Here is a 24,398-nt window from a genome sequence, read left to right as displayed (position 1 = left end):
TGATGCGAATCTCCCGTTCCACCACATCCCAAAGATGCTCTATTGGATTGAGATCTGGTGACTGAGGAGGCCATTTGAGTACAGTGAACTCATTGTCATGTTCAAGAAACCAATCTGAGATGATTCGAGCTTTATGACATGGCGCATTATCCTGCTGAAAGTAGCCATCAGATGTTGGGTACATTGTGGTCATAAAGGGATGGACATGGTCAGCAACAATACTCAGGTAGGCTGTGGCGTTGCAACGATGCTCAATTGGTACCAAGGGGCCCAAAGAGTGCCAAGAAAAAATTCCCCACACCATGACACCACCACCACCAGCCTGAACCGTTGATACAAGGCTGGATGGATCCATGCTTTCATGTTGTTTACGCCAAATTCTGACCCTACCATCCGAATGTCGCAGCAGAAATCGAGACTCATCAGACCAGGCAACGTTTTTCCAATCTTCTACTGTCCAATTTCGATGAGCTTGTGCAAATTGTAGCCTCAGTTTCCTGTTCTTAGCTGAGAGGAGTGGTACCCAGTGTGGTCTTCTGCTGCTGTAGCCCATCTGCCTCAAAGTTCGACGCACTGTGCGTTCAGAGATGCTCTTCTGCCTACCTTGGTTGTAACGGGTGGCAATTTGAGTCACTGTTGCCTTTCTATCAGCTCGAACCAGTCTGCCCATTCTCCTCTGACCTCTGACATCAACAAGGCATTTCCGGCCACAGAACTGCCGCTCACTGGTTTTTTTTGCTTTTTCGGACCATTCTCTGTAAACCCTAGAGATGGTTGTGCGTGAAAATCCCAGTAGATCAGCAGTTTCTGAAATACTCAGACCAGCCCTTCTGGCACCAACAATCATGCCACGTTCAAAGGCACTCAAATCACCTTTCTTCCCCATACTGATGCTCGGTTTGAACTGCAGGAGATTGTCTTGACCATGTCTACATGCCTAAATGCACTGAGTTGCCGCCATGTGATTGGCTGATTAGAAATTAAGTCTTAACACACAGTTGGACAGGTGTACCTAATAAAGTGGCCAGTGAGTGTATATATATATACACACACACACACACACACACACACACACACACATATATATATACAGAACAGACCAAAAGTTTGGACACACCTTCTCATTCAAAGAGTTTTCTTTATTTTCATGACTATGAAAATTGTAGATTCACTTTGAAGGCATCAAAACTATGAATTAACACATGTGGAATTATAAAATTAACCAAAAAGTGTGAAACAACTGAACATATGTCTTATATTCTAGGTTCTTCAAAGTAGCCACCTTTTGCTTTGATTACAGCTTTGCACACTCTTGGCATTCTCTTGATGAGCTTCAAGAGGTAGTCACCGGAAATGGTTTTCACTTCACAGGTGTGCCCTGCCAGGTTTAATAAGTGGGATTTCTTGCCTTATAAATGGGGTTGGGACCATCAGTTGTGTTGTGCAGAAGTCTGGTGGATACACAGCTGATAGTCCTACTGAATAGACTGTTAGAATTTGTATTATGGCAAGAAAAAAGCAGCTAAGTAAAGAAAAATGAGTGGCCATGAAGGTGAGTCAGTCTGAAAAATTGGGAAAACTTTGAAAGTGTCCCCAAGTGCAGTGGCAAAAACAATCAAGCATTACAAAGAAACTGGCTCACATGAGGACCACCCCAGGAAAGGAAGACCAAGAGTCACCTCTGCTGCGGAGGATAAGTTCATCCGAGTCACCAGCCTCAGAAATTGCAGGTTAACAGCAGCTCAGATTAGAGACCAGGTCAATGCCACACAGAGTTCTAGCAGCAGACACATCTCTACAACAACTGTTAAGAGGAGACTTTGTGCAGCAGGCCTTCATGGTAAAATAGCTGCTAGGAAACCACTGCTAAGGACAGGCAACAAGCAGAAGAGACTTGATTGGGCTAAAGAACACAAATAATGGACATTAAACCAGTGGAAATCTGTGCTTTGGTCTGATGAGTCCAAATTTGAGATCTTTGGTTCCAACCACCATGTCTTTGTGCGATGCAGAAAAGGTGAACGGATGGACTCTACATGCTTGGTTCCCACCGTGAAGCATGGAGGAGGAGGTGTGATGGTGTGGGGGTGCTTTGCTGGCTACCACAGCATCTTGCAGCGGCATGCTATTCCATCCGGTTTGTATTTAGCTGGACCATAATTTATTTTTCAACAGGACAATGACCCCAAACACACCTCCAGGCTGTGTAAGGGCTATTTGACCAAGAAGGACAGTGAGGTACTACGCCAGATGACCTGGCCTCCACAGTCACCAGACCTGAACCCAATCGAGATGGTTTGGGGTGAGCTGGACCGCAGAGTAAAGGCAAAAGGGCCAACAAGTGCTAAGCATCTCAGGGAACTCATTCAAGACTGTTGGAACACTATTTCCGGTGACTACCTCTTGAAGCTCATCAAGAGAATGCCAAGAGTGTGCAAAGCAGTAATCAAAGCAAAAGGTGGCTACTTTGAAGTACCTAGAATATAAGACATATTTTCAGTTGTTACACACTTTTTGGTTAATTATATAATTCCACATATGATAAATCAAAGTTTTGATGTCTTCAGAGTGAACCTACAATTTTCAAAGTCATGAAAATAAAGAAAACTCTTTGAATGAGCAGGTGTGTCCAAACTTTTGGGCTGTACTGTATGTATATATATATATATATATAGCTTTGTCGCCATAAAAGGAGGGGGGCCAAGACACATTTCTTGCACAGGAGCCCCAAACTGTCAGTGTCCGCCGTTGAGTAGTGGTATGGTATAAATACTTGTTTTAAGACAACAGTCAGAATTAAAGATTCAAGAGAATCAGGCCAATTATGCAAATGATACTCTGATCAAAGTTTGATCCGAGTGTTAGCACAGTGTGATGTTATTCTTTCAGATGAGCGAACTGTAGCACACAGTGAGTAGAAGGTGGAGAATAACATGTTTCCATCTTCTCCCTTCAGTGAGTCCGTGGAAACTGGACTGCATTCAGATGTCATTCGAGTGCAGTCCAATGTTTTCCACGCACCCATAGACTTGATTGGGCAAGTAGCATCAGATTTCAAAATTAAATTACACCATGTTGTGATTTTGTTCATTGACAGATTCTGTCAGTGAAAAAAATCTTGAATCAGCACTGCGCCATTGAATAGCATTAGACTGAATATGATCTGATAGAAATCGCATAATACTCATCCGATATATATGCTGGTGTGAGCGAACCCTATACTAAAGCTCTCTGGGTGGTCTGCAAACACTGATATCTACATGCACGGCTCATCCATAGAATGAAGCTACACGGGGGAGAATGATTATAGCTAACACAGGCTGCCTATACCCAAAGAGCCCAGCGCACTAGGATAGTAACTCTGGCAAAAGATTTCAAAGGAACTCTGCTAGGGCAACACTCTTCTCTCATGAGATACATGAGGCTCATTGTCATTGGTAGAAACAGAAATGCTTTATATGACTGACCGCTATAGAAATCTTTCATATATTCCACCAAAGTTAATAAAAATAAATACAGGCTATTGAAAATCGGAACATTAGTACTATGCACGTAGCCTTTTCCTAGGAAGTATGCAAGCCCTGCGCAAAATTTATGGCTTTACACAAAGGATTCTTCCAGAAAACATGTGATAATTCATCTATTTGGCTCTGTGTACAGACTTCATATCTTTACTATTTGGATTTTGAGCTTCTTCTAAACTCTCAACAAGTATTACATTTTCTGCAACATTAAGTAATAAACTCTTGACAGTTCCTGGTGAATTGGATTGGTGAATAAATGTGGTCTTATCACTTCATTTCTTCTAGAAATGAGACAGAGTAGTTCACCAATACTGACTCCACTACAACTCCTCTAAAAAAAAGTTCTATAGAGTTTCCACATATTTTGTGAAGTATTTGTATTGCGATGAGCAGAGCAACTTTGTGTTTGAGATCTTCAAAATTGTGAGGAATCGGTACAGACCCTGTATAACTGCTACAGACCCTGTATAACTGCTACAGACCCGGTATAACTGGTACAGACCCTGCATAACTGGTGCAGACCCTGCATAACTGGTGCAGACCCGGTATAACTAGTACAGACCCTGCATAACTGGTGCAGACCCGGTATAACTGGTACAGACCCGGTATAACTGGTACAGACCCGGTATAACTGGTACAGACCCTGCATAACTGGTGCAGACCCGGTATAACTAGTACAGACCCTGCATAACTGGTGCAGACCCGGTATAACTGGTACAGACCCTGCATAACTGGTGTAGACCCGGTATAACTAGTACAGACCCTGCATAATTGGTACAGACCCTGCATAACTGGTACAGACCCTGTATAACTGGTACAGACCCGGTATAACTGGTACAGACCCTGCATAACTGGTGCAGACCCTGCATAACTGGTGCAGACCCGGTATAACTAGTACAGACCCTGCATAACTGGTACAGACCCTGCATAACTGGTACAGACCCTGCATAATTGGTACAGACCCTGCATAACTGGTACAGACCCTGTTTAACTAGTACAGACCCTGCATAACTGGTACAGACCCTGCATAACTGGTGCAGACCCTGCATAACTGGTACAGACCCTGTATAACTGGTACAGACCCTGCATAACTAGTACAGACCCTGCATAACTGGTGCAGACCCTGCATAACTGGTGCAGACCCGGTATAACTAGTACAGACCCTGCATAACTGGTACAGACCCGGTATAACTAGTACAGACCCTGCATAATTGGTACAGACCCTGCATAACTGGTACAGACCCTGCTTAACTAGTACAGACCCTGCATAACTGGTGCAGACCCTGCATAACTGGTACAGACCCTGCATAACTGGTACAGACCCTGCATAACTAGTACAGACCCTGCATAACTGGTACAGACCCTGCATAACTGGTGCAGACCCTGGATAACTGCTGCAGACCCTGCATAACTGGTACAGACCCTGCATAACTGGTACAGACCCTGCATAACTGGTGCAGAGCCGGTATAACTAGTACAGACCCTGCATAACTGGTACAGACCCTGCATAACTGGTACAGACCCTGTTTAACTGGCACAGACCCTGCATAACTGGTACAGACCCTGCATGACTGGTACAGACCCTGCATAACTGGTGCAGACCCGGTATAACTAGGACAGACCCTGCATAATTGGTACAGACCCAGCATAACTGGTACAGACCCTGCATAACTGGTACAGACCCTGCATGACTGTTACAGACCCTGTATAACTGGTGCAGACCCTGCATATCTGGTGCAGACCCGGTATAACTAGTACAGACCCTGCATAACTGGTGCAGACCCGGTATAACTGGTACAGACCCTGCATAACTGGTGCAGACCCGGTATAACTAGTACAGACCCTGCATAACTGGTACAGACCCTGCATAACTGGTACAGACCCTGTATAACTGGTACAGACCCTGCATAACTGGTGCAGACCCTGTATAACTGGTACAGACTCGGTATAACTGGTACAGACCCTGCATAACTGGTGCAGACCCTGCATAACTGGTGCAGACCCGGTATAACTAGTACAGACCCTGCATAACTGGTACAGACCCTGCATAACTGGTACAGACCCTGTATAACTGGTACAGACCCTGCATAATTGGTACAGACCCTGCATAACTGGTACAGACCCTGTTTAACTAGTACAGACCCTGCATAACTGGTACAGACCCTGCATAACTGGTACAGACCCTGCATAACTGGTGCAGACCCTGCATAACTGGTACAGACCCTGCATAACTAGTACAGACCCTGCATAACTGGTACAGACCCTGCATAACTGGTGCAGACCCTGCATAACTGGTGCAGACCCGGTATAACTAGTACAGACCCTGCATAACTGGTACAGACCCTGCATAACTGGCGCAGAGCCGGTATAACTAGTACAGACCCTGCATAATTGGTACAGACCCTGCATAACTGGTACAGACCCTGCATAACTGGTACAGACCCTGTTTAACTGGCACAGACCCTGCATAACTGGTACAGACCCTGCATGACTGGTACAGACCCTGCATGACTGGTACAGACCCGGTATAACTAGGACAGACCCTGCATAATTGGTACAGACCCAGCATAACTGGTACAGACCCTGCATAACTGGTACAGACCCTGCATGACTGGTACAGACCCTGTATAACTGGTGCAGACCCTGCATATCTGGTGCAGACCCGGTATAACTAGTACAGACCCTGCATAATTGGTACAGACCCTGCATAACTGGTACAGACCCTGCATAACTGGTGCAGACCTGGTATAACTAATACAAACCCTGCATAACTGGTACAGACCCTGCATAACTGGTGCAGACCCTGCATAACTGGTGCAGACCCTGCATAATTGGTACAGACCCTGCATAACTGGTACAGACCCTGCATAACTGGTACAGACCCTGCATGACTGGTACAGACCCTGTATAACTGGTACAGACCCTGCATGACTGGTGCAGACCCGGTATAACTAGTACAGACCCTGCATAATTGGTACAGACCCTGCATAACTGGTACAGACCCTGCATAACTGGTACAGACCCGGTATAACTGGTACAGACCCGGTATAACTGGTACAGACCCTGCATGACTGGTACAGACCCTGTATAACTGGTGCAGACCCGGTATAACTAATACAAACCCTGCATAACTGGTACAGACCCTGCATAACTGGTACAGACCCTGCATAACTGGTGCAGACCCGGTATAACTAGTACAGACCCTGCATAATTGGTACAGACCCTGCATAACTGGTACAGACCCTGCATAACTGGTACAGACCCGGTATAACTGGTACAGACCCTGTATAACTGGTACAGACCCTGCATGACTGGTACAGACCCTGTATAACTGGTGCAGACCCTGCATAACTGGTGCAGACCCGGTATAACTAGTACAGACCCTGTATAACTGGTACAGACCCTGCATGACTGGTACAGACCCTGTATAACTGGTACAGACCCTGCATAACTGGTGCAGACCCGGTATAACTAATACAAACCCTGCATAATCGGTACAGACCCTGCATAATTGGTACAGACCCTGCATAACTGGTACAGACCCTGCATAACTGGTGCAGACCCGGTATATCTAGTACAAACCCTGCATAACTGGTACAGACCCTGCATAACTGGTACAGACACTGCATAACTGGTGCAGACCCGGTATAACTAGTACAGACCCTGCATAATTGGTACAGACCCTGCATAACTGGTACAGACCCTGCATAATTGGTACAGACCCTGCATAACTGGTACAGACCCTGCATAACTGGTACAGACCCGGTATAACTGGTACAGACCCTGTAAAACATTATAACCTTAAACAGAACCTGCCAGCTGATTCATGCTTCCTGTCAGGTCCCTGCTAGCTTCTCCCTTCTGATTTCCACTAGACTAAGAGGTCCCACCTTCTATAAATAGGGAGAAGCGTTGCAGGGAGAAGCTGCCGAGGACCAACCTCTGACTATATATCCAAGACAAATAGTTTCCGGCAGGCTTCTCACAGTTTGTAAACCCTGCACAGCTGCAATAACCCAACCACTGTGTGATTTATGCTGCCCGTGAATCGGGCACCATGAATCAGTTGACAGCACACACACATAAAGGTTTACGCCTTGACAATTCGAACGGCTGCCATGTGACCACTGGTGTGTGATTTCCATTCTTGCGTTCTCGTGCTTACCGCTGCTCCATAGGCATTTATGATACACATGTGTGAATTCAGCCTTATTTGTATTCTGCCCTTTGATCGAATTGCCAATATTAATAAACACATTGATGACTCACTGTACATACGCAGTTTACTTACACGTGGCAATTTTATGTTTTCTCTCAAATGCTGCTTGGGTTCTCTTCTGATGTATTAAACATTTGTATGTGTTAAATGACAGCAATTGTCAATGTGATATTTGTAGCAGATCTGTCTTTGCTTTGTAGACCCCAAATGCTTACATGCCTACAAATGTCTTCAAAAGAACACGAATCCATCCAACATAAATCCATGCGCACAAAACATTCAGAAATATTGATACACAAAGAATAACATATTTCTTCCAGATGCACTCAGTCTGTGAATGAGGTTAATACAGATCCAGTGACTCCAGAACCCAAACTTCGTCCCAACAGAAATAACTCACATGTGAGAGCGCTGCGCTTGAACAGGAACAAAATGGAGAAAAAGGATGTGATTGACTTAAGGCAGAGTTGAAACATCATAGATTTGTCTATGGCAGATTGTCCCGGGAGGACCCACGCCAGAAATCCAAGACTGGCACTTTATTTCTGCCAAGGATGTGAAGTTAGCGGGGCTAATCAGTGTTTTTTGGTGCAAAATTTTCATGAAAAATTAATAGACTCATTCTTTTTGTTGTTGATTACAAAAAGCCCATTCCCATGTTTGTATTAGAGCTAAGAAGTTTTAGTAGATGTGATGAGGAATTTAGGATAGAATCCACTGCAGTTTGAAAAAACCTAAATGTGTGAACAGGCCCTAAGTCCAATGACATTTACTTACTGTGATACAATTGTCTGTAAGGGTAAACATGTCATTTATTTTGAGGTGTTGAAGTGACGCGCATCCATCAGCTATGTATCTGAAGCCATCAACCGATATCTGAAGGGGGAAAGAGATTAGAGATTAAGATAAATCATTTCTGGATCTATGAGAGCAAGAACACATGATATTCAGAGTATGAAAATAGACTGGAAAAAAACAACATTGCACCTCATTCTTTTATTACTTTACACTAAAATCCCTGAAAGTACGGTAGATCAAGGTCATGCACCTAACACATCCTTCCATCAACAAAATGGCACAGTTTCGTAAGCATATTATCCATACTCCAACTCTTACACTGTAACAAGCAATGGAGTGTCATAACCTGGAACCCGGGGGAACAATGGAAAAAGGCCTGGACATGGATGTGCAGTCCACACAGAGGGAGCAAGGCTAGAAGTAATAGGAATGTGTGAATATGGCAGCTTTATACTGGGCCAACATGTCTGGCAATAAGAATGTATTTTGAGAAATGCATTATTTCTCTATTTATGGCTAACAATATATACAAGGGTGAGTCGAAAGATTTCCGCACTTCAGTTATATTAACACTTCTATTCGATTGACTGCAATTTCTTTACAAGGCCACTCTCTCCCCCTTTCTAGCACTTTCTGTGTGAGGCCACTTTCTCCCAAGGCACTGTTGTACCGGTTTGAACGTGTTACGTCAATTCATTTGTGACTACGGTGCAAGAAACAATGGCTGCCCCACTTGTGATTTGCACAAAAAAAGAGCAGCATGCAGTAATTCAATTTTTTATGGTCTGAGGGTGTATCTGATGCTGCTATTTATGAAAGACTTTGTGCACAGTGTGGATAAAGTGTTATGTCATGAAGAAGTGGGCATGAATACATAGAGGGATAGGGAACTTCAAAGAAAGTGAGCCATGAAGATTAGCCAGACGTCCATCCATTTCACAGCCACAACTCGTCTCTACCGACGTCCATGTTCTCCAATCTCTCCACACGATACCCTTAGAAACAGCAGTGTCATTATAATGCTCCTGAATCAAAATATTTTCTCTGCGCTGTGCCCCTGAATAAATAATTTTTCCTCATTGTGTTCCCTGCACAAACTATGACCCAACGCTGTCCCTCTTATGGTACATGCTCTCCACATTGCCATCTGCTTTCCATACTGGACCCCATCTTCACACTGTTCTCTTACACTGTGTCCCCCTTTACGGTCCAGTCTCTATACAAATGATGGTGAACTTTTTAGATACAGAGTGACCAACCGCAACCCAAAACCCACTTATTTATGGCAAAGTGGCAACACATCAATTTACTCTGAACATGGAGGTTTTTGAAAAAATCATCTCGTACAGAAAGCAAGCAGGGGCAGCAGAGAGCATAAGGGGGCAACAGAGAGGAGGCACAGACAGGAGCAGGGGAACCAGACAGCAGATATAAAGGAATATGCTCCCTATCTTGGTATATGATCCTCCATCCTGTTATATGCCCACATCCTGGTATATGCACCCCATCTTTGTGGTATATGCTTCCTCCTCCTTGTGGTATATTCTCCCCAGTCTTGTGGTATATGCTCCCCTCATCTTTGTGGTATATGTGCCTCCTTCCTTGTGATATATGAACTCCCATCCTTGTATATGCTCCCATCCATGTATAATTCCCCCATCCTTGTATATGCTTCTCCATCCATGTATATGCTTTCCCAATCCATGTATATGCTCCACCAATTCTTGTAGTATATGCTCCCCCATCCTTGTGTTATATGCTCTCCCATCCATGTATATGCTCCCTCCCATCCTAGGATATGCTTCCAATCCTTGGATATGCTCTCCTATCTTTGCATATGCCCCCATCCTTGTATATGCTTCCCCAATCCATGTATATGCTCAAACATCCCTGTAAATGCCTCCCAATCCATGTATATGCTCCCCCATTCCACGTATATGCGCCCCATACTTGTATTTGATCCTCAATACTTGTATATGCTCCCCCAATCCATGTATAGACTTCCCCAATACATGTATATGCTCCCATCCTGGCGGCACCGCTGTTGTACAATGCATAGAAAACAAAACACAATAAACATCTCTTGTCACCTTACTTCCTATCCCCCGCTGAGCAGTCTTCTGAAGCCGGCAGCTGACTTCAGCATCCAAACGATGGGTGTGCATGACATCACTGCCATGTGCCCAGTCAGGTTTACGCTGACGTCAGCTGATTGGCCAGCAGCGTGTATTGCTGCATACGAACCTTGCAAGTTTGTGCACTACTATACACTTCAGCTGGATGTGTGTCTGAGGGCACAGATCCTGCTGAAGTAGGTGCTGGCGTCACATGCCCTCAGGGAGGGTTCTGCGTGTCCTCTCTGGCATGCGTGTCATAGGTTCGCCATAACTACTGCTCTATATTGTGCTCCCTCACCACACTCCCCCCTCCTCTGCATATTGGCCCTGCCTTTCTGTGGCCTCACACTGTCTGTTCTGTCTCCAACATCTGATTTATAATCCCTGATAATCTGTTTGTTAATGTTTTCAGTGTTTCTGGCTCCCTCTGGTGACCAGAGTCATAACCGTAGTGTTATTGTGTTATTTTACTTTCACTTTGATCCTTGTATTTTTCCCTCCTTTGCAGTACATTCTGGTAAGTTTTGCAGTGCATTCTGGTAAGGTTTGCAGTGCATTCTGGTAAGGTTTGCAGTGCATTCTGGTAGCCTTTTGGAAAATATTATGGTTAGTTCAGCCTCCATTTCCCTCCAGTTCTCGATTTTGCTTTAGCCTGCATTCAGGAAGCATTCTCTTCTCCCCTTGTGATAGCATCGCTGGTACATATTTATGCTTCCTGTATCTAATTCCTGTCCCATATTAGCCTGGTTAATTAGTCCTTCCCCTGGTTAGCTATTAGTGCATATGTTGATTTATAGTTGTGGCCAAAAGTATTGACACCCCTGCAATTTTGCCAGATAATACTCAGTTTCTTCGTGAAAATGATTGCAAACACAAATTCTTTGGTATTATAATCTTCATTTAATTTGTCTTAAATGAAAAAACACAAAAAGAATTGTTCTAAAGCCAAATTGGATATAATTCCACACCAAACATAAAAAAGAGGGTGGACAAAAGTATTGGCACTGTTCGAAAAATCATGTGTTGCTTCTCTAATTTGTGTAATTAACAGCACCTGTAACTTACCTGTGGCACCTAACAGGTGTTGGCAATAACTAAATCACAATTGCAGCCAGTTGACATGGATTAAAGTTGACTCAACCTCTGTCCTGTGTCCTTGTGTGTACCACATTGAGCATGGAGAAAAGAAAGAAGACCAAAGAACTGTCTGAGGACTTGAGAAACCAAATTGTGAGGAAGCATGAGCAATCTCAAGGCTACAAGTCCATCTCCAAAGACCTGAATGTTCCTGTGTCTACCGTGCGCAGTGTCATCAAGAAGTTTAAAGCCCATGGCACTGTGGCTAACCTCCCTAGATGTGGACGGAAAAGAAAAATTGACAAGAGATTTCAACGCAAGATTGTGCAGATGTTGGATAAAGAACCTCGACTAACATCCAAACAAGTTCAAGCTGTCCTGCAGTCCGAGGGTACAACAGTGTCAACCCGTACTATCCATCGGCGTCTGAGTGAAAAGGGACTGTATGGTAGGAGACCCAGGAAGACCCCACTTCTTACCCCGAGACATAAAAAGCCAGGCTGGAGTTTGCCAAAACTTACCTGAAAAAGCCTAAAACGTTTTGGAAGAATGTTCTCTGGGCACATGAGACAAAAGTAGAGCTTTTTGGGCAAATTCATCAACATACAGTTGAGTTTACAGGAGAAAAAAAGAGGCATTCAAAGAAAAGAACACAGTCCCTACAGTCAAACATGGCGGAGGTTCCCTAATGTTTTGGGGTTGCTTTGCTGCCTCTGGCACTGGATTGCTTGACCGTGTGCATGGCATTATGAAGTCTGAAGACTACCAACAAATTTTGCAGCATAATGTAGGGCCCAGTGTGAGAAAGCTGGGTCTCCCTCAGAGGTCATGGGTCTTCCAGCAGGACAATGACCCAAAACACACTTCAAAAGGAACTAGAAAATGGTTTGAGAGAAAGCACTGGAGACTTCTAAGGTGGCCAGCAATGAGTCCAGACCTGAATCCCATAGAACACCTGTGGAGAGATCTAAAAATGGCAGTTTGGAGAAGGCACCCTTCTAATATCAGGGACCTGGAGCAGTTTGCCAAAAAAGAATGGTCTAAAATTCCAGCAGAGCATTGTAAGAAACTCATTGATGGTTCCCGGAAGTGGTTGGTCGCAGTTATTTTGGCTAAAGGTTGTGCAACCAAGTATTAGGCTGAGGGTGCCAATACTTTTGTCTGGCTCATTTTTGGAGTTTTGTGTGAAATGAGCAATGTTTTGCTTTTTGCTTCATTCTCTTTTGTGTTTTTTCATTTAAGACAAATTAAACGAAGATAATAATACCAAAGAATGTGTTTGCAATCATTTTCAGGAAGAAACTGAGTATTATCTGACAAAATTGCAGGGGTGTCAATACTTTTGGCCACAACTGTATAATGAATTATCTGCTATATAATCGTCTAATTCTGTCTGTCTCTCTGTTTGTAACGGAAATTCTGCGTCGCTGATTGGTCGCGCCTAGCCGACTGCGACCAGTCAGCGACAGGCACAGTCCAGCTGCGAATTGGCGCGAAATTCGAACAACGTATGCCACCCCTACCGTCAGGAGATCTGCGGCGCTAGCCGCTGATCTCCTGACGGTTGCCGCGGGTCATCTCCTGCCGCACGGAGGTCAGCGGCAACACAGCCAGGAGATGACCAGTGCTAGCCTGATTGGTCGCGGCCGGGCGCGACCAATCAGCGACAGGTGCAGTCCACCCGCGAATTGCCACGGGATTTGAACTACACTTTTCTGATTGGTCATGCCCGGCGACTTTACCTGGAAAATCCTGTGTATTCATTGCATTATTCTTAAATCTTCATAAATAAACTACATACATATTCTAGAATACCCGATGTGTTAGAATCGGGCCACCATATAGTGTATAATATGTATCCCTGATGTACCCTGTATTGACTGAGTGTATATATTAAGTTTTGCGTGTAGTTTCACCACATCAATATACCATCATGTTCAATAAAGCACAGATTCAACTACAGTCTCCTTATTGGACCTGGTATAGCGGTTTAGCTGCCTGTATAGCTACATGAATTCTGCTTCATTTAGTGAGGACAGAACACTGTCCCCTCATGCTGCCCCCTCTCCATACCGCCCTGCCCACACTACTCAATCTCTATTCTGTGCCCCTCACTTTTTTCTCATCCTTATACTGTCGCCTCACACTATTTCCCTCAATAGTCTCCTGACACAATTTCTTAACTCCCCACACTGCTTCCGCACTCATCCCCCTTGCTCTCCATTCTGTGTCTGAACCCTTCCTCATCTCACTCCAGATACTGTGTCTGCACCAATCCCCCCTCACCCTTCATTCTGTATACATTCCCCCTCGCTCCACATACTGTGTCTGCACCCATAAAGCCCTTCCTCCGCTCCCCATAATGCATCCCTTCTCTATTTATGGCTATTGAAAAATACAAATGGGTCGCCCTCACACCCAGGGCAGCGGGGCACCCGGTACCGAGCCGGTGTCAGAGGGGGAATGTGTCAAAGCAGCAGTGACCAGGTCCGTGGCCCTGGGTGCCCAATATCAATGGCAGTGATGTTAATGGTGTTAAAGTTTATTTGAATAGTTCGTGATGCCACCCGTGGTGTTTGGCAAGGGAGATGGTAAGCCAACGCTGCATTCAGATCCGCTGGGACTGATGGTGTGGTGCAGCAAAGATGGTATAGCTCCCCACGGGTGGAGATGTAGTCCCAGGGCAGTGTAAGTGCAATGGATGAGGAGAGGCGCAGAAAGGTATAGATGCTGGTACCCAGATGTAGTGGTGCTGAAGGTGTTAACGGCGAATGAATGGAGGACACCAGGGCTTGCAGTTTCAAAGCTTTACTCACAGTTCGTGGTACCCACTGGTGCCTGCCTCCGTGCCGTGTCCTCCGGGGTAGAGACTCAATCAACCTCCCGGGCAAGTGAGGGTTCTCCTCTCCAATACTCCGCCAACATGTGCCTTTCCTGAACGACTCCTCTATTGCGCCTTTTAGTGTGAAGAACTCCAGTACCGTAGTTCTCTGGAATTCCTCCTGTCAGATGTTCCTGGAACCTTACTTGTATGACAGACAGCTGTAGCCTCTATCGGGGACTCCCTCTCAGAAGTCCTGGCTCTCTATCCAGTTGCTGTTGTGTCCCAAGTCTTTGATGGGAGTAGTGAATTTACAGCCAACTACTCCACCGGTGTCTGCTGCAGAACCATAAGCGTCCATACAACCTCGGGGACCGGGCCCCGGCCTTGCGCTGAGAACCTATAGGCAGGATACTCGCTCAACCCACAACTCCTCTCTGTTCTCCTACTCCTTCGTTCCGCGCTGTTCCTTCGCTCTCTTATGGAAGCTGAGGTTGCAGGTCTACGTCCTTCTCTTTCTCTTCTCTTTCCTTTGCCAGCTGGCTCAGGTCACTGAGGCAGCTGCAGCACTCTTTCTAAACTGAACTCAAACTGAACTCAAAACTAACTTCAGAACTGAACTCCTTCTCGCCTGACCTCCTGTCAGACTAACCTACTATTCTCTACTTTCCTCTTCTTTTATACTAACTCCACCCACCTCCCAGCACCTCTCGTGTTACGAAGCAGGGTTCCACGAAGGGTGCTCTGCTACCCCCAGCCTGAAGCTGCTAGGCGGACCTACTGAACTATCCTGTGTGTGGGATGCAGGTGTTGGAGCGTGGAAAGGAGTTCCCAACTTACCCAGGCGGTGGGGCACTACACCTTAGGAGAAGGTGCAGTACCTCTGTGGCGCCACACAAACGCAAGTCAAAAGTTTCCCATCATATTAAGGCTAAGTGCAGACGTACTTTTTAGCCCTGCGGATTTTTCCACGCAGAATTGAAGAAATCCGCAGGTCAAATGACCTGCATTTTTCCTGTGGATTTCTTCCTGTTTTCTTGCGGTTTTTGTGCGGTTTTCCCCTGCGGATTTGGAGAATGGAGCAGGTGGAAAACCGCACAAAAGAAGTGACATGCTGCATATTTTAAACCACAAGAAAACCGCACGGAAAAATCCGCAGCGTCTGCACAGCGTTTTTTTTTTTTCAATTGACTAACATGCTACTGTACATCACAATGCAGATATGCAACGTTTCTGTGCGGAAAAATCCGCTGCGGATCCGCTGGATATCTGCATCGTTTGCACATGGCCTAAAACTTCTATTGGCTGCACTCTCTTACTAGCACTCTCTATACAAGGTCGTTGTATCCCCAGTTACTGCTGTACAGGTCCTCAAATTTATCCCCTCTCTCCTCATACTGTCCTAAAATTTCTCCCCCACGCTCCCCAAACTGTGTCTGCACCCATTTCCTCATCGCTCCCCTGTGACCTCAAATTCCTCCCTTGTTCCCCATACTGTGTCTACTCCCATTCCACCCCTGCGTTCCCCATACTGTGTCCCCATCTATCCCCCCTCGCTCCTCATAGTGTATTTTCAAATTTCTTCCCCAGTTGCTTTCCATGCTGTGCTCACATACACCCCCTTCGCTCCGCATAACGAGTCAACTCCCACTACTCTAGGCGGCAAAATGCAGCCGCCGGCGAGAAACCTCGGACCACCTTATCTGGCAGCCCAAGGCAAATGCCTTGCCTGCCCCTCCTAGATTTGCCCCTGGAGTATGCGGTGTGCAGTAGTGAAATGATAAAAATGAATACCTGTGTCTATAAAATTAAATCATAACTCACTTGATGACTATTTTATGCAAATATGCTGCATTAATCAACATTTTTATTTTCTGTACAAGGAAGGGGGACATAAACATGTAGTGTGTCTTCAAATTTCTTCCCCAGTTTGCTTTCCATACTGTGCTCACGTACACCCCCTTCGCTCCCCATACCGAGTCTGAACCCACGCCCCTTCACTTCCCAGACTGTGTCTGCATATATTACCCCCACCCTCTTTCTCCATACTGTGTAGTCAAATTTCTTCCCCCTTCCCCTAATCTTCAGTGACTTCCGCTCCATTGGAGAACATATCAAACCAAACTTCTGCTGCCTATGCAGAGTCGAGGGGTGACGTCGCAGAATAATCACATGACCTGATCACGCTGTTAATGTCGCCCTGATCCAGAAGTGCCTGCAGTCAGTGTTTCCACTGTACTTGCACCTAAAAGACGTGAGTACAATTGCTCACTAGGAGCCAGCCACCTTCTCTGAGCTGGTTGTCAGCTTGACAGCAGGCTCCGAGAACAGTCAACGCCCACTACGGTGGGCGGAAAAATGCAGCCGCCGGCGAGAAACCTCGGACCACCGTATTAGGCGGCCCAAGGCAAATGCCTTGCCTGCCCCTCCTAGACTTGACCCTGGAATATGCAGTGTGCAGTAGTGAAATGATAAAAGTGAATACCTGTGTCTATAAAATGAAATAACTCACTTGATGACTATTTTATGCAAATATTCTGCAGTAATCAACATTTTGATTTTCTGCATCATTTTGGGGGGTACATCTTGACATATTCCTAAAAAGATCAAATAAATAAAATATACATTACCAATTATAAAATTCCGACAATAACATTATTTTAAAGGAGTTTTCCTACTAATATATTCAACACTCATTGAAGGGACAGATAAGTAATGTGTGATTGAGAGAGACTACACTTTGATCTCAAGAGTAGGCGTCACAACATTCAGTACATGAATAGATGGATAGTGCACATGTGCAATCTCTGCTACAGTGGCTTCTAAGCATCTGCAGGACAATAGTATGCATGCATGACCACCACTCCCATATACAGTGAATGGAGTGGTAGACACACATGCAGAATACTTCCCAGTCACATAGGGAACTTTGGAACCTTTTACTCAGTGGGAGTCTCAGCGGTCAGAACTGATGTGGATATGAAATATTTAGTGGGAAAAGTCCTTTAAGAAAATGAAGAAACAATGCTGAAAGGTCCAGGCAAGGCAGTAATTACAACAGCACAAGTCTTACTAAAACTTTCTCTGCTATTAGGACTGATGAGAATGGAGTATTTCAATACTCAACAATGCACAGGCATTTGGTCAGACGCAGGCTTCATTTGTTACAACGTAATGCAGAACAGATCCCTGCTGCCTAGTAAACCACAGAAAAGCGTAGTAATAAAATTATCTTGGCAGCATGTATTCTTTGTACTAGAAGAAAGCCCTCAATTTCATTAAAGTATCTAGATAAACTTTAGTAAAATAAACTGACCTAAGTCTCACACACATGACTGAATTCGGGATCCTTGTGGTTCTGTACTACATGTGCTCATATACATGAGGTCCAAGGGTATGTGCACAAGTTAACTATTTGGCTCCAAAATTTCTGCATCTCTTGGCAGTAAAACCATTGTAAAATAGGCACGTTTTTAACGTATTTTTTTACATGCGTTTTTGTTGCAGATTTTTCCTTACTTATTAGGCAGGCTTCACATTAGCGTTCCTCAGAGCTGCGGACTTCATGAAGCTCCGCCCACTGCCGCACCACCTCCGGACAGTTCCGCCTACGTCTGCATGCGGCCTGCGTACCTATATTTAACATTGGGTATGCAGGCCGTGCAGATGTCTGCGGATGCATCCGCATGCGTCGTTTTGACGATGCGGCAAACAAAACAAATTGCAACACATTGTGTTCGACGAGGTTTGCCGCATCGTCAAAACGACGCATGCGGATGCATCCGCATACATCCGCACGGCCTGCGTAGCCAATGTTAAAGATAGGTACGCAGGATGCATGCAGATGTAGGCGGAGCTGACCGGAGAAGGTGCTGCAGTGGGCGGGGCTTCACAGAGGAAGTCCGCAGCCCTCCGCAGCTCTGAGGAACGCAAATGTGAATCTAGGCTAAGTATGGTGAAATTGTAAGAAGATGAAAGTGTTGTCAACATTCCCCTTTGAAGATGTGTACTGTTATGATGTATAATGTATACTCTGGTATGCGTTAATAGTGTTGGTTTTGTAATTTGCCCAGCAACAGGTAGTGAGTAGGTATGGATAGAGTTAAGAGTTGGAACTAGCCCAGAGAAGGAGGGGCTATGTAGCATGATCAGAGAGGACAACCTGGTAATGAGTCCGACAGGGACTAGCTTGCAGCTAGAGCAGACCTTTGGTCTGAGAACTCAACAGAGCCGCATGAGTTGGGTGTCCCCAAAGTGAGTGGAGACTGAGGCAACGGATAGCATGATCCTGAGCGCAGAAAGGAAAAGTGACAGAAGGACAGAGTGATTTACCGGACACAGGTCCGGAGACAGGACGCCTAGCAGTACTGCCCCAAGTTTATAACTCAGGTAACGGACCAGGACAGAACAGAGAATGTGAGACGAATAGACTGCCCTAGGCAGGAGTTCCAAGGTGTCAGCAAGCAGAGAAGCTAAGTACCAGCCATATTGGAAAACTAGTTCCCTTAAGAGAAAAGAGGACCCAGAACTGTGGGTTGAGAATAGGACTCTCACTAACTGAACTGTAGTACTGATCTGGGCTGTGGTGTAGACAGAGATCATGAGGCAGTAACAAGTGAACTTGAAGAAGTAAAGAGACTGTGTGTGAAAATGTTCCATATTGCAAAAGAAACGTTTGTGAAATTATGCACCCAATATCTATTGTACATAGTTCCCACAAAGTTATTATTAAGTAAAAGACTGTTTATTTTTGAGTGGTGGTTTCACCTCATTTAATTGTTCAACATCTGCTCCTGGCCAGCCAAAGTCACCAGCATCTTGCCGCCCGCAAGGATGTATTGCCCCTTTAGTAGAAAGTCCACACACCCAGTCAGGACCTCCACCATCATATAATCTGCAGGAATATAAGAGACAAGTGTAGTGCTCCTGAGGGTCCAGTCGCCACAGAGTTACTGCACCTCAAACCAGAAGTGTGGTATCCCACCTTGCAAGTAAGACCTGACCTGACTTATTCACTCAGCACACACCTTATAGCGGCAGAGCACCCCGGATGGACCCTACGGGAGGAGGATCTCATCCCTGCTGGGTAAGGAAAGGGTGTTAGTAGGTGGGTGGAGTTGGAGAGGAAGAGCGGGAGAATAGAAGAGAAGGGGAGAGAGTCTTTCCAGGGGAAGAGACTGTAAGGACGTGTTTGCAGCAGCTCCTGGTCGGAGGAGCTGCTAGAAAGGAAAGGAGACTGAAGGAAGCTCCCTGAGAGGGAAGGAATCCCAGAGGCACGGTACAGCGACAATACTGTCCGTGGGGCTCGTTCTACGCCTGCCAGTGTCAGGTGGAGGGATTGGTTGCAGTATAGTGACTGGCCCTATAACTAGTGGAGTGAACAACGGACTCAGCTACATCAACTAGAGGCTGTGAGCACTGCAAGTGTTGCAGCCAAACCCAAAATCAATCGCTGAAAAGGCAGACACATAGGATCCAGGGACCTAGAGGTTATTCCCGACAAGATCCGAGTCTGCTGGCTTTGGACACTGTTGTGAAGGTGCTGGACAGGAGGGAGGAAATCAGCACAGGGAGACGGCCAAGAAAGGAACACCGAAGGGAATTCAGGAAAGGTGTTCTCTATCTGCCTGGAGGTTGGCTGGATCCCTCACCTGGAGGACGTTGCACCAAGCGGGCATCTGTATGCACCAGAAAACTGAGTAAAATCTTGGAACTGCACCTGGCTGTGTCTTCTGCCTTCTTTCTGCATCACCTATTCAGCACTACTTCATCCCTTGCCTCACACATCATCAACCATCTCCTACAAATGCCCACTGCCCTGGGACTAAGCTCTGCCTGTGGAGAGCTGAACCAACTCTGCTGCATCACCACCAGCCCCAGCGGTCTGTACAGCAGCGTCGGCTAACACCTTTATTGCCGAGTACCACAGGTGGCGTCACAAACTTATCTACACACTAGCTGGAGAGCCCGGTGCTGCCCGGGCATAGTAACTAACTGTGGTTAGTTATAGCAAATTATAATTATCCTCCATCCCATAGTTCCGTGCCCATATACCCATCATACATATCCACGATCCCATAGGCCCGTGCCCATATACCCATCATACATATCCTCCATCCCATAGTCCCGTGCCCATATACCCATCATACATATCCTCCATCCCATAGTCCAGTGCCCATATACCCATCACACATCATCCATCCCATAGTCCCGTGCCCATATACCCATCATACATATCCACCATCCAATAGGCCCGTGCCCATATACCCATCATACATATCCTCCATCCCATAGTTGAGTGCCCATATACCCATCACACATCCTCCATCCCATAGGCCCGTGCCCATATACCCATCATACATATCCTCCATCCCATAGTAGAGTGCCCATATACCCATCATACACATCCTCCATCCCATAGTCCCGTGCCCATATATACCCATCATACATATCCTCCATCCCATAGTAGAGTGCCCATATACCCATCATACACATCCTCCATCCCATAGGCCCGTGCCCATATACCCATCATACATATCCTCCATCCCATAGTAGACTGCCCACATACCCATCATACACATCCTCCATCCCATAGTCCCGTGCCCATATATACCCATCATACATATCCTCCATCCCATAGTAGAGTGCCCATATACCCATCACACATCCACCATCCCATAGTAGTGTGCCCATATACCCATCATACATATCCACCATCCCATAGTCCCCTGCCCATATACCCATCATACATATCCTCCATTCCATAGTCCAGTGCCCATATACCCATCACAGACGTGTGACTGTGTCAAATTTTGTGGCTGTAGCTGCGACGGTGCGGATGCCAATCCCGGACATACACACACACACATACATACATACACACACACACACACACACACATACATACATACATACATACACACATTGAGCTTTATATATTAGATAGACTTTATTCCTCATCACTTCTTATTTTTACATGGACACTCAGGGCCACGGACCGGATCACTGCTGCAGCGACACATCCCTTTGAGACACCGGCCCGGTACCGAGTAACCCACAGCCCTGAGGGGGGTGTTCCACAAGCACCTCGCCCACAGCTACCGCCCGAAGCCATGTTGCAAAATCAACCACACTGAAAGAATTGACATGCTGCAGATTTAAATCTGCTCTAAATCTGCAAGTCAAAAATAAGCAACGTGTGCATGAGACTTCAGGATTCTAATTCACTGTGCTGGCATAAGTAAAGCCAGGTTTTGTGACAAAACTGAACAGAAAAGAACACACCAAAACACAACAGCCCAATAGGTAATGTGCTACAGTCTGAATGTTTCCCTGGCACAAATATTATAATGGAGGTGAATTAACCAACCAATATCCTACTAAAATTCTCAGAAACATCACATAGAAGACAAAGTGTAGACATTCCTACACTCATTGCATAGAGTAGTATATGCTTTTGAATTCTTATCAGGAATAATCACATCTTAAACAACACGGCCAATGACAACAGTGACGTTCTCGCTAAGTGCAATGTCCTCCTTGGATAATAAACTTACTGTAGAATAATTGGGATAAATGACAAGGCCATTTAAAGTTCATTACTGCAAAATTGTCCAGCTATATTTAATCCAATTGCCAATTAACTCAACATGGTCTGTACATGCAATTTCCATTTATCCTCATTAGATAACAGCATGAGAATGCTAGCAATAAAGGAGCATGCTGGGAGTCTGCAGTTGGAATTTCTAAATTTTATACGAAAATGTAACCTAAAATTCTTATGTAGTTTAGTTAGTAGAAAAAAACTCCAAATGTATTTACAGTACAGTTTGGCTCTCTGTTTGTTTTATCCTTAAAGTGAACCTGTCTCCAGGTTTGACTGATAAGAGATACGGCCATCACATTTCAGGGCTGATATACAGCATTCTATAGTGCTGTAGATAAGCCCCCAACTTGACCTGCAACAGAAGAAAAATAACTTTCATTAAAATCACCTGCAGGGCGGTCCGGTCCTATGGATGTCGCTGGTCTTGGTCCGGCGCCTCCCATCTTCTTACGATCCCCGTCCTCCTGTTTGCTTTGTGTGGATAGTAGAAAACACCGTGTGCACTACTGTAGTGGTGCCAAGTTAGGTTCCCAAACCATATATGATAAAATGAAAACCTGGCACTCAACTTAATGCTTGGTGAGGCAGTTTATTGTAGTACCAGAAAACGTTTCGGTCGATATAGACCTTCATCAGTTACGTGCTAGTATGTTTGAAAGTAGCTTGAAGGAGGGCGCTTTTTATGTAATTCACTGATAACGCCAGTAATCAAATGGTCAGAATGCTGCTGTAACACAGGATAATCTTAATAGTTGAAAAGATCAGCGCAGCCTGGTCCTCCTGGACGTGGTATACACCACTTCATAGTAATATCGACCGAAACGTTTTGTGGTACTACAATAAACTGCCTCACCAAGCATTAAGTTGAGTGCCAGGTTTTCATTTTATCATATATGCTTTGTGTGGATGACGCGTACCTTCGACATCCACACAGCCTCCTCGGCACAGCGCTCCTGCGTCGGCGTACTTATCTGCCCTTTTGAGGGCAGAGCAAAGTACTGCAGTGCGCAAAAGCCGGTGCTCTTTGACCTTTCCCTGCACCTGCGCACTGCAGTACTTTGCTCTGCTCTAAACAGGGCAGATAAGTACACCTGCACAAGAGCGTGGTGCCGAGGAGACGCATCATCCACACGAAGCAATCAGGAGGACGGTATCACAAGAAGATGGGAGGTGCCGGACTAAGACCAGTGACGCCTATAGGACAGGACCGCACCTCAGGTGAGTATAATAAAAGTTATTTTTCTTCTCTTGCAGGTCAGATTGGGGGAATATGTACAGCTTTACAGAATGTTGTATATCAGACCTGAAAGGTGATGGCCGTATCTCTTTTCGTCCAAACCTGGTGACAGGTTCCCTTTAAGAAAGGTCATCAATATCAGATCATGGGGGGTTGACAACTGGTACCCCCACAATCAGCTGTTAGCAAGTCCTGCACTGGCAGGAAGTAAGTTGTAAGGAGCACAGCTCTGTACACTGTGCTATAGCCATTCTTAGGGACTGCAGCTCAGAACAGCCATTACACAGTATACATAGATGTGGTGTTCTTGCGTTACAAATTGTGTACTTCATATCAGCCCCAGGACACAGTACTCGCTGATTGTTGGGGTGCTGGGTGCAAATGACCACAAATCCGATATTGATGCTAAGGATAGACCATCAATATCAAATTCCTGAGCAACCACTTTTAAATAATCTATGACACTTAAATGTAAAGCCGTATGTGTAGTAAACTGTTCAGCGTTCACTCCTATCACTTCATTAATGCCATGTGTCTACTTCTAAGGAGCTAAATTGCTGGAACAATTTGAAGTACAGCAGATTTACTTAATGTAGCATAATAAAACAAAAAGGGAGCACACATTAAAGGAGTCACAACAGATTTCTAGGAGCAGAAAATGAAGAAATATCTGCTTTACATTAACAATGAGATAACCAGATAAAATTACACATAATGGCTATGTACAAGTAACTGCTCTGTAGGGCATAATCTGAAGCTCCAGGGCACCCAACTACCATGTGCCATTTATTATACTGATGTCTTCCTGTGAGGCATATTCATTGACATTCTTTCAGGAACCAGGACCCAGGAGCCACCATTACCACATCTACAGCCACACAACAGCACTGGACCATAGCTCCTTGGTTCACATGTGCTTATGTTTGGCTGACTTCTCACATTTCAAAAACAAAATGATACTTTTACTGACAGTCTATATTACCCCTGAATTTGTTTGAT

The 24,398-nt window shown here is 45.3% G+C and overlaps 1 protein-coding gene across 1 annotated transcript in view; it reads right to left on the bottom strand.

The window, feature by feature from the left end:
* Window positions 1–24,398, bottom strand: part of FBXL13 (F-box and leucine rich repeat protein 13) — a 396,865-nt gene that overhangs the window by 96,855 nt on the left and 275,612 nt on the right. Inside the window, exon 13 of the mRNA XM_073573638.1 lies at window positions 8,521–8,619. Coding sequence (XP_073429739.1) covers window positions 8,521–8,619 — 99 coding nt within the window. The remainder of the gene's footprint in view (window positions 1–8,520; window positions 8,620–24,398) is intronic.

The sequence above is a fragment of the Dendrobates tinctorius genome, unplaced genomic scaffold (genome assembly GCF_039654945.1).
Source record: "Dendrobates tinctorius isolate UK_male_01 unplaced genomic scaffold, ASM3965494v1 ptg000035l, whole genome shotgun sequence".
NCBI classification, from domain to species: domain Eukaryota; kingdom Metazoa; phylum Chordata; class Amphibia; order Anura; family Dendrobatidae; genus Dendrobates; species Dendrobates tinctorius.
The sequence above is the reverse complement of the archived record's forward strand: the minus strand, read 5'-3'. Positions and strand labels throughout refer to the sequence as shown.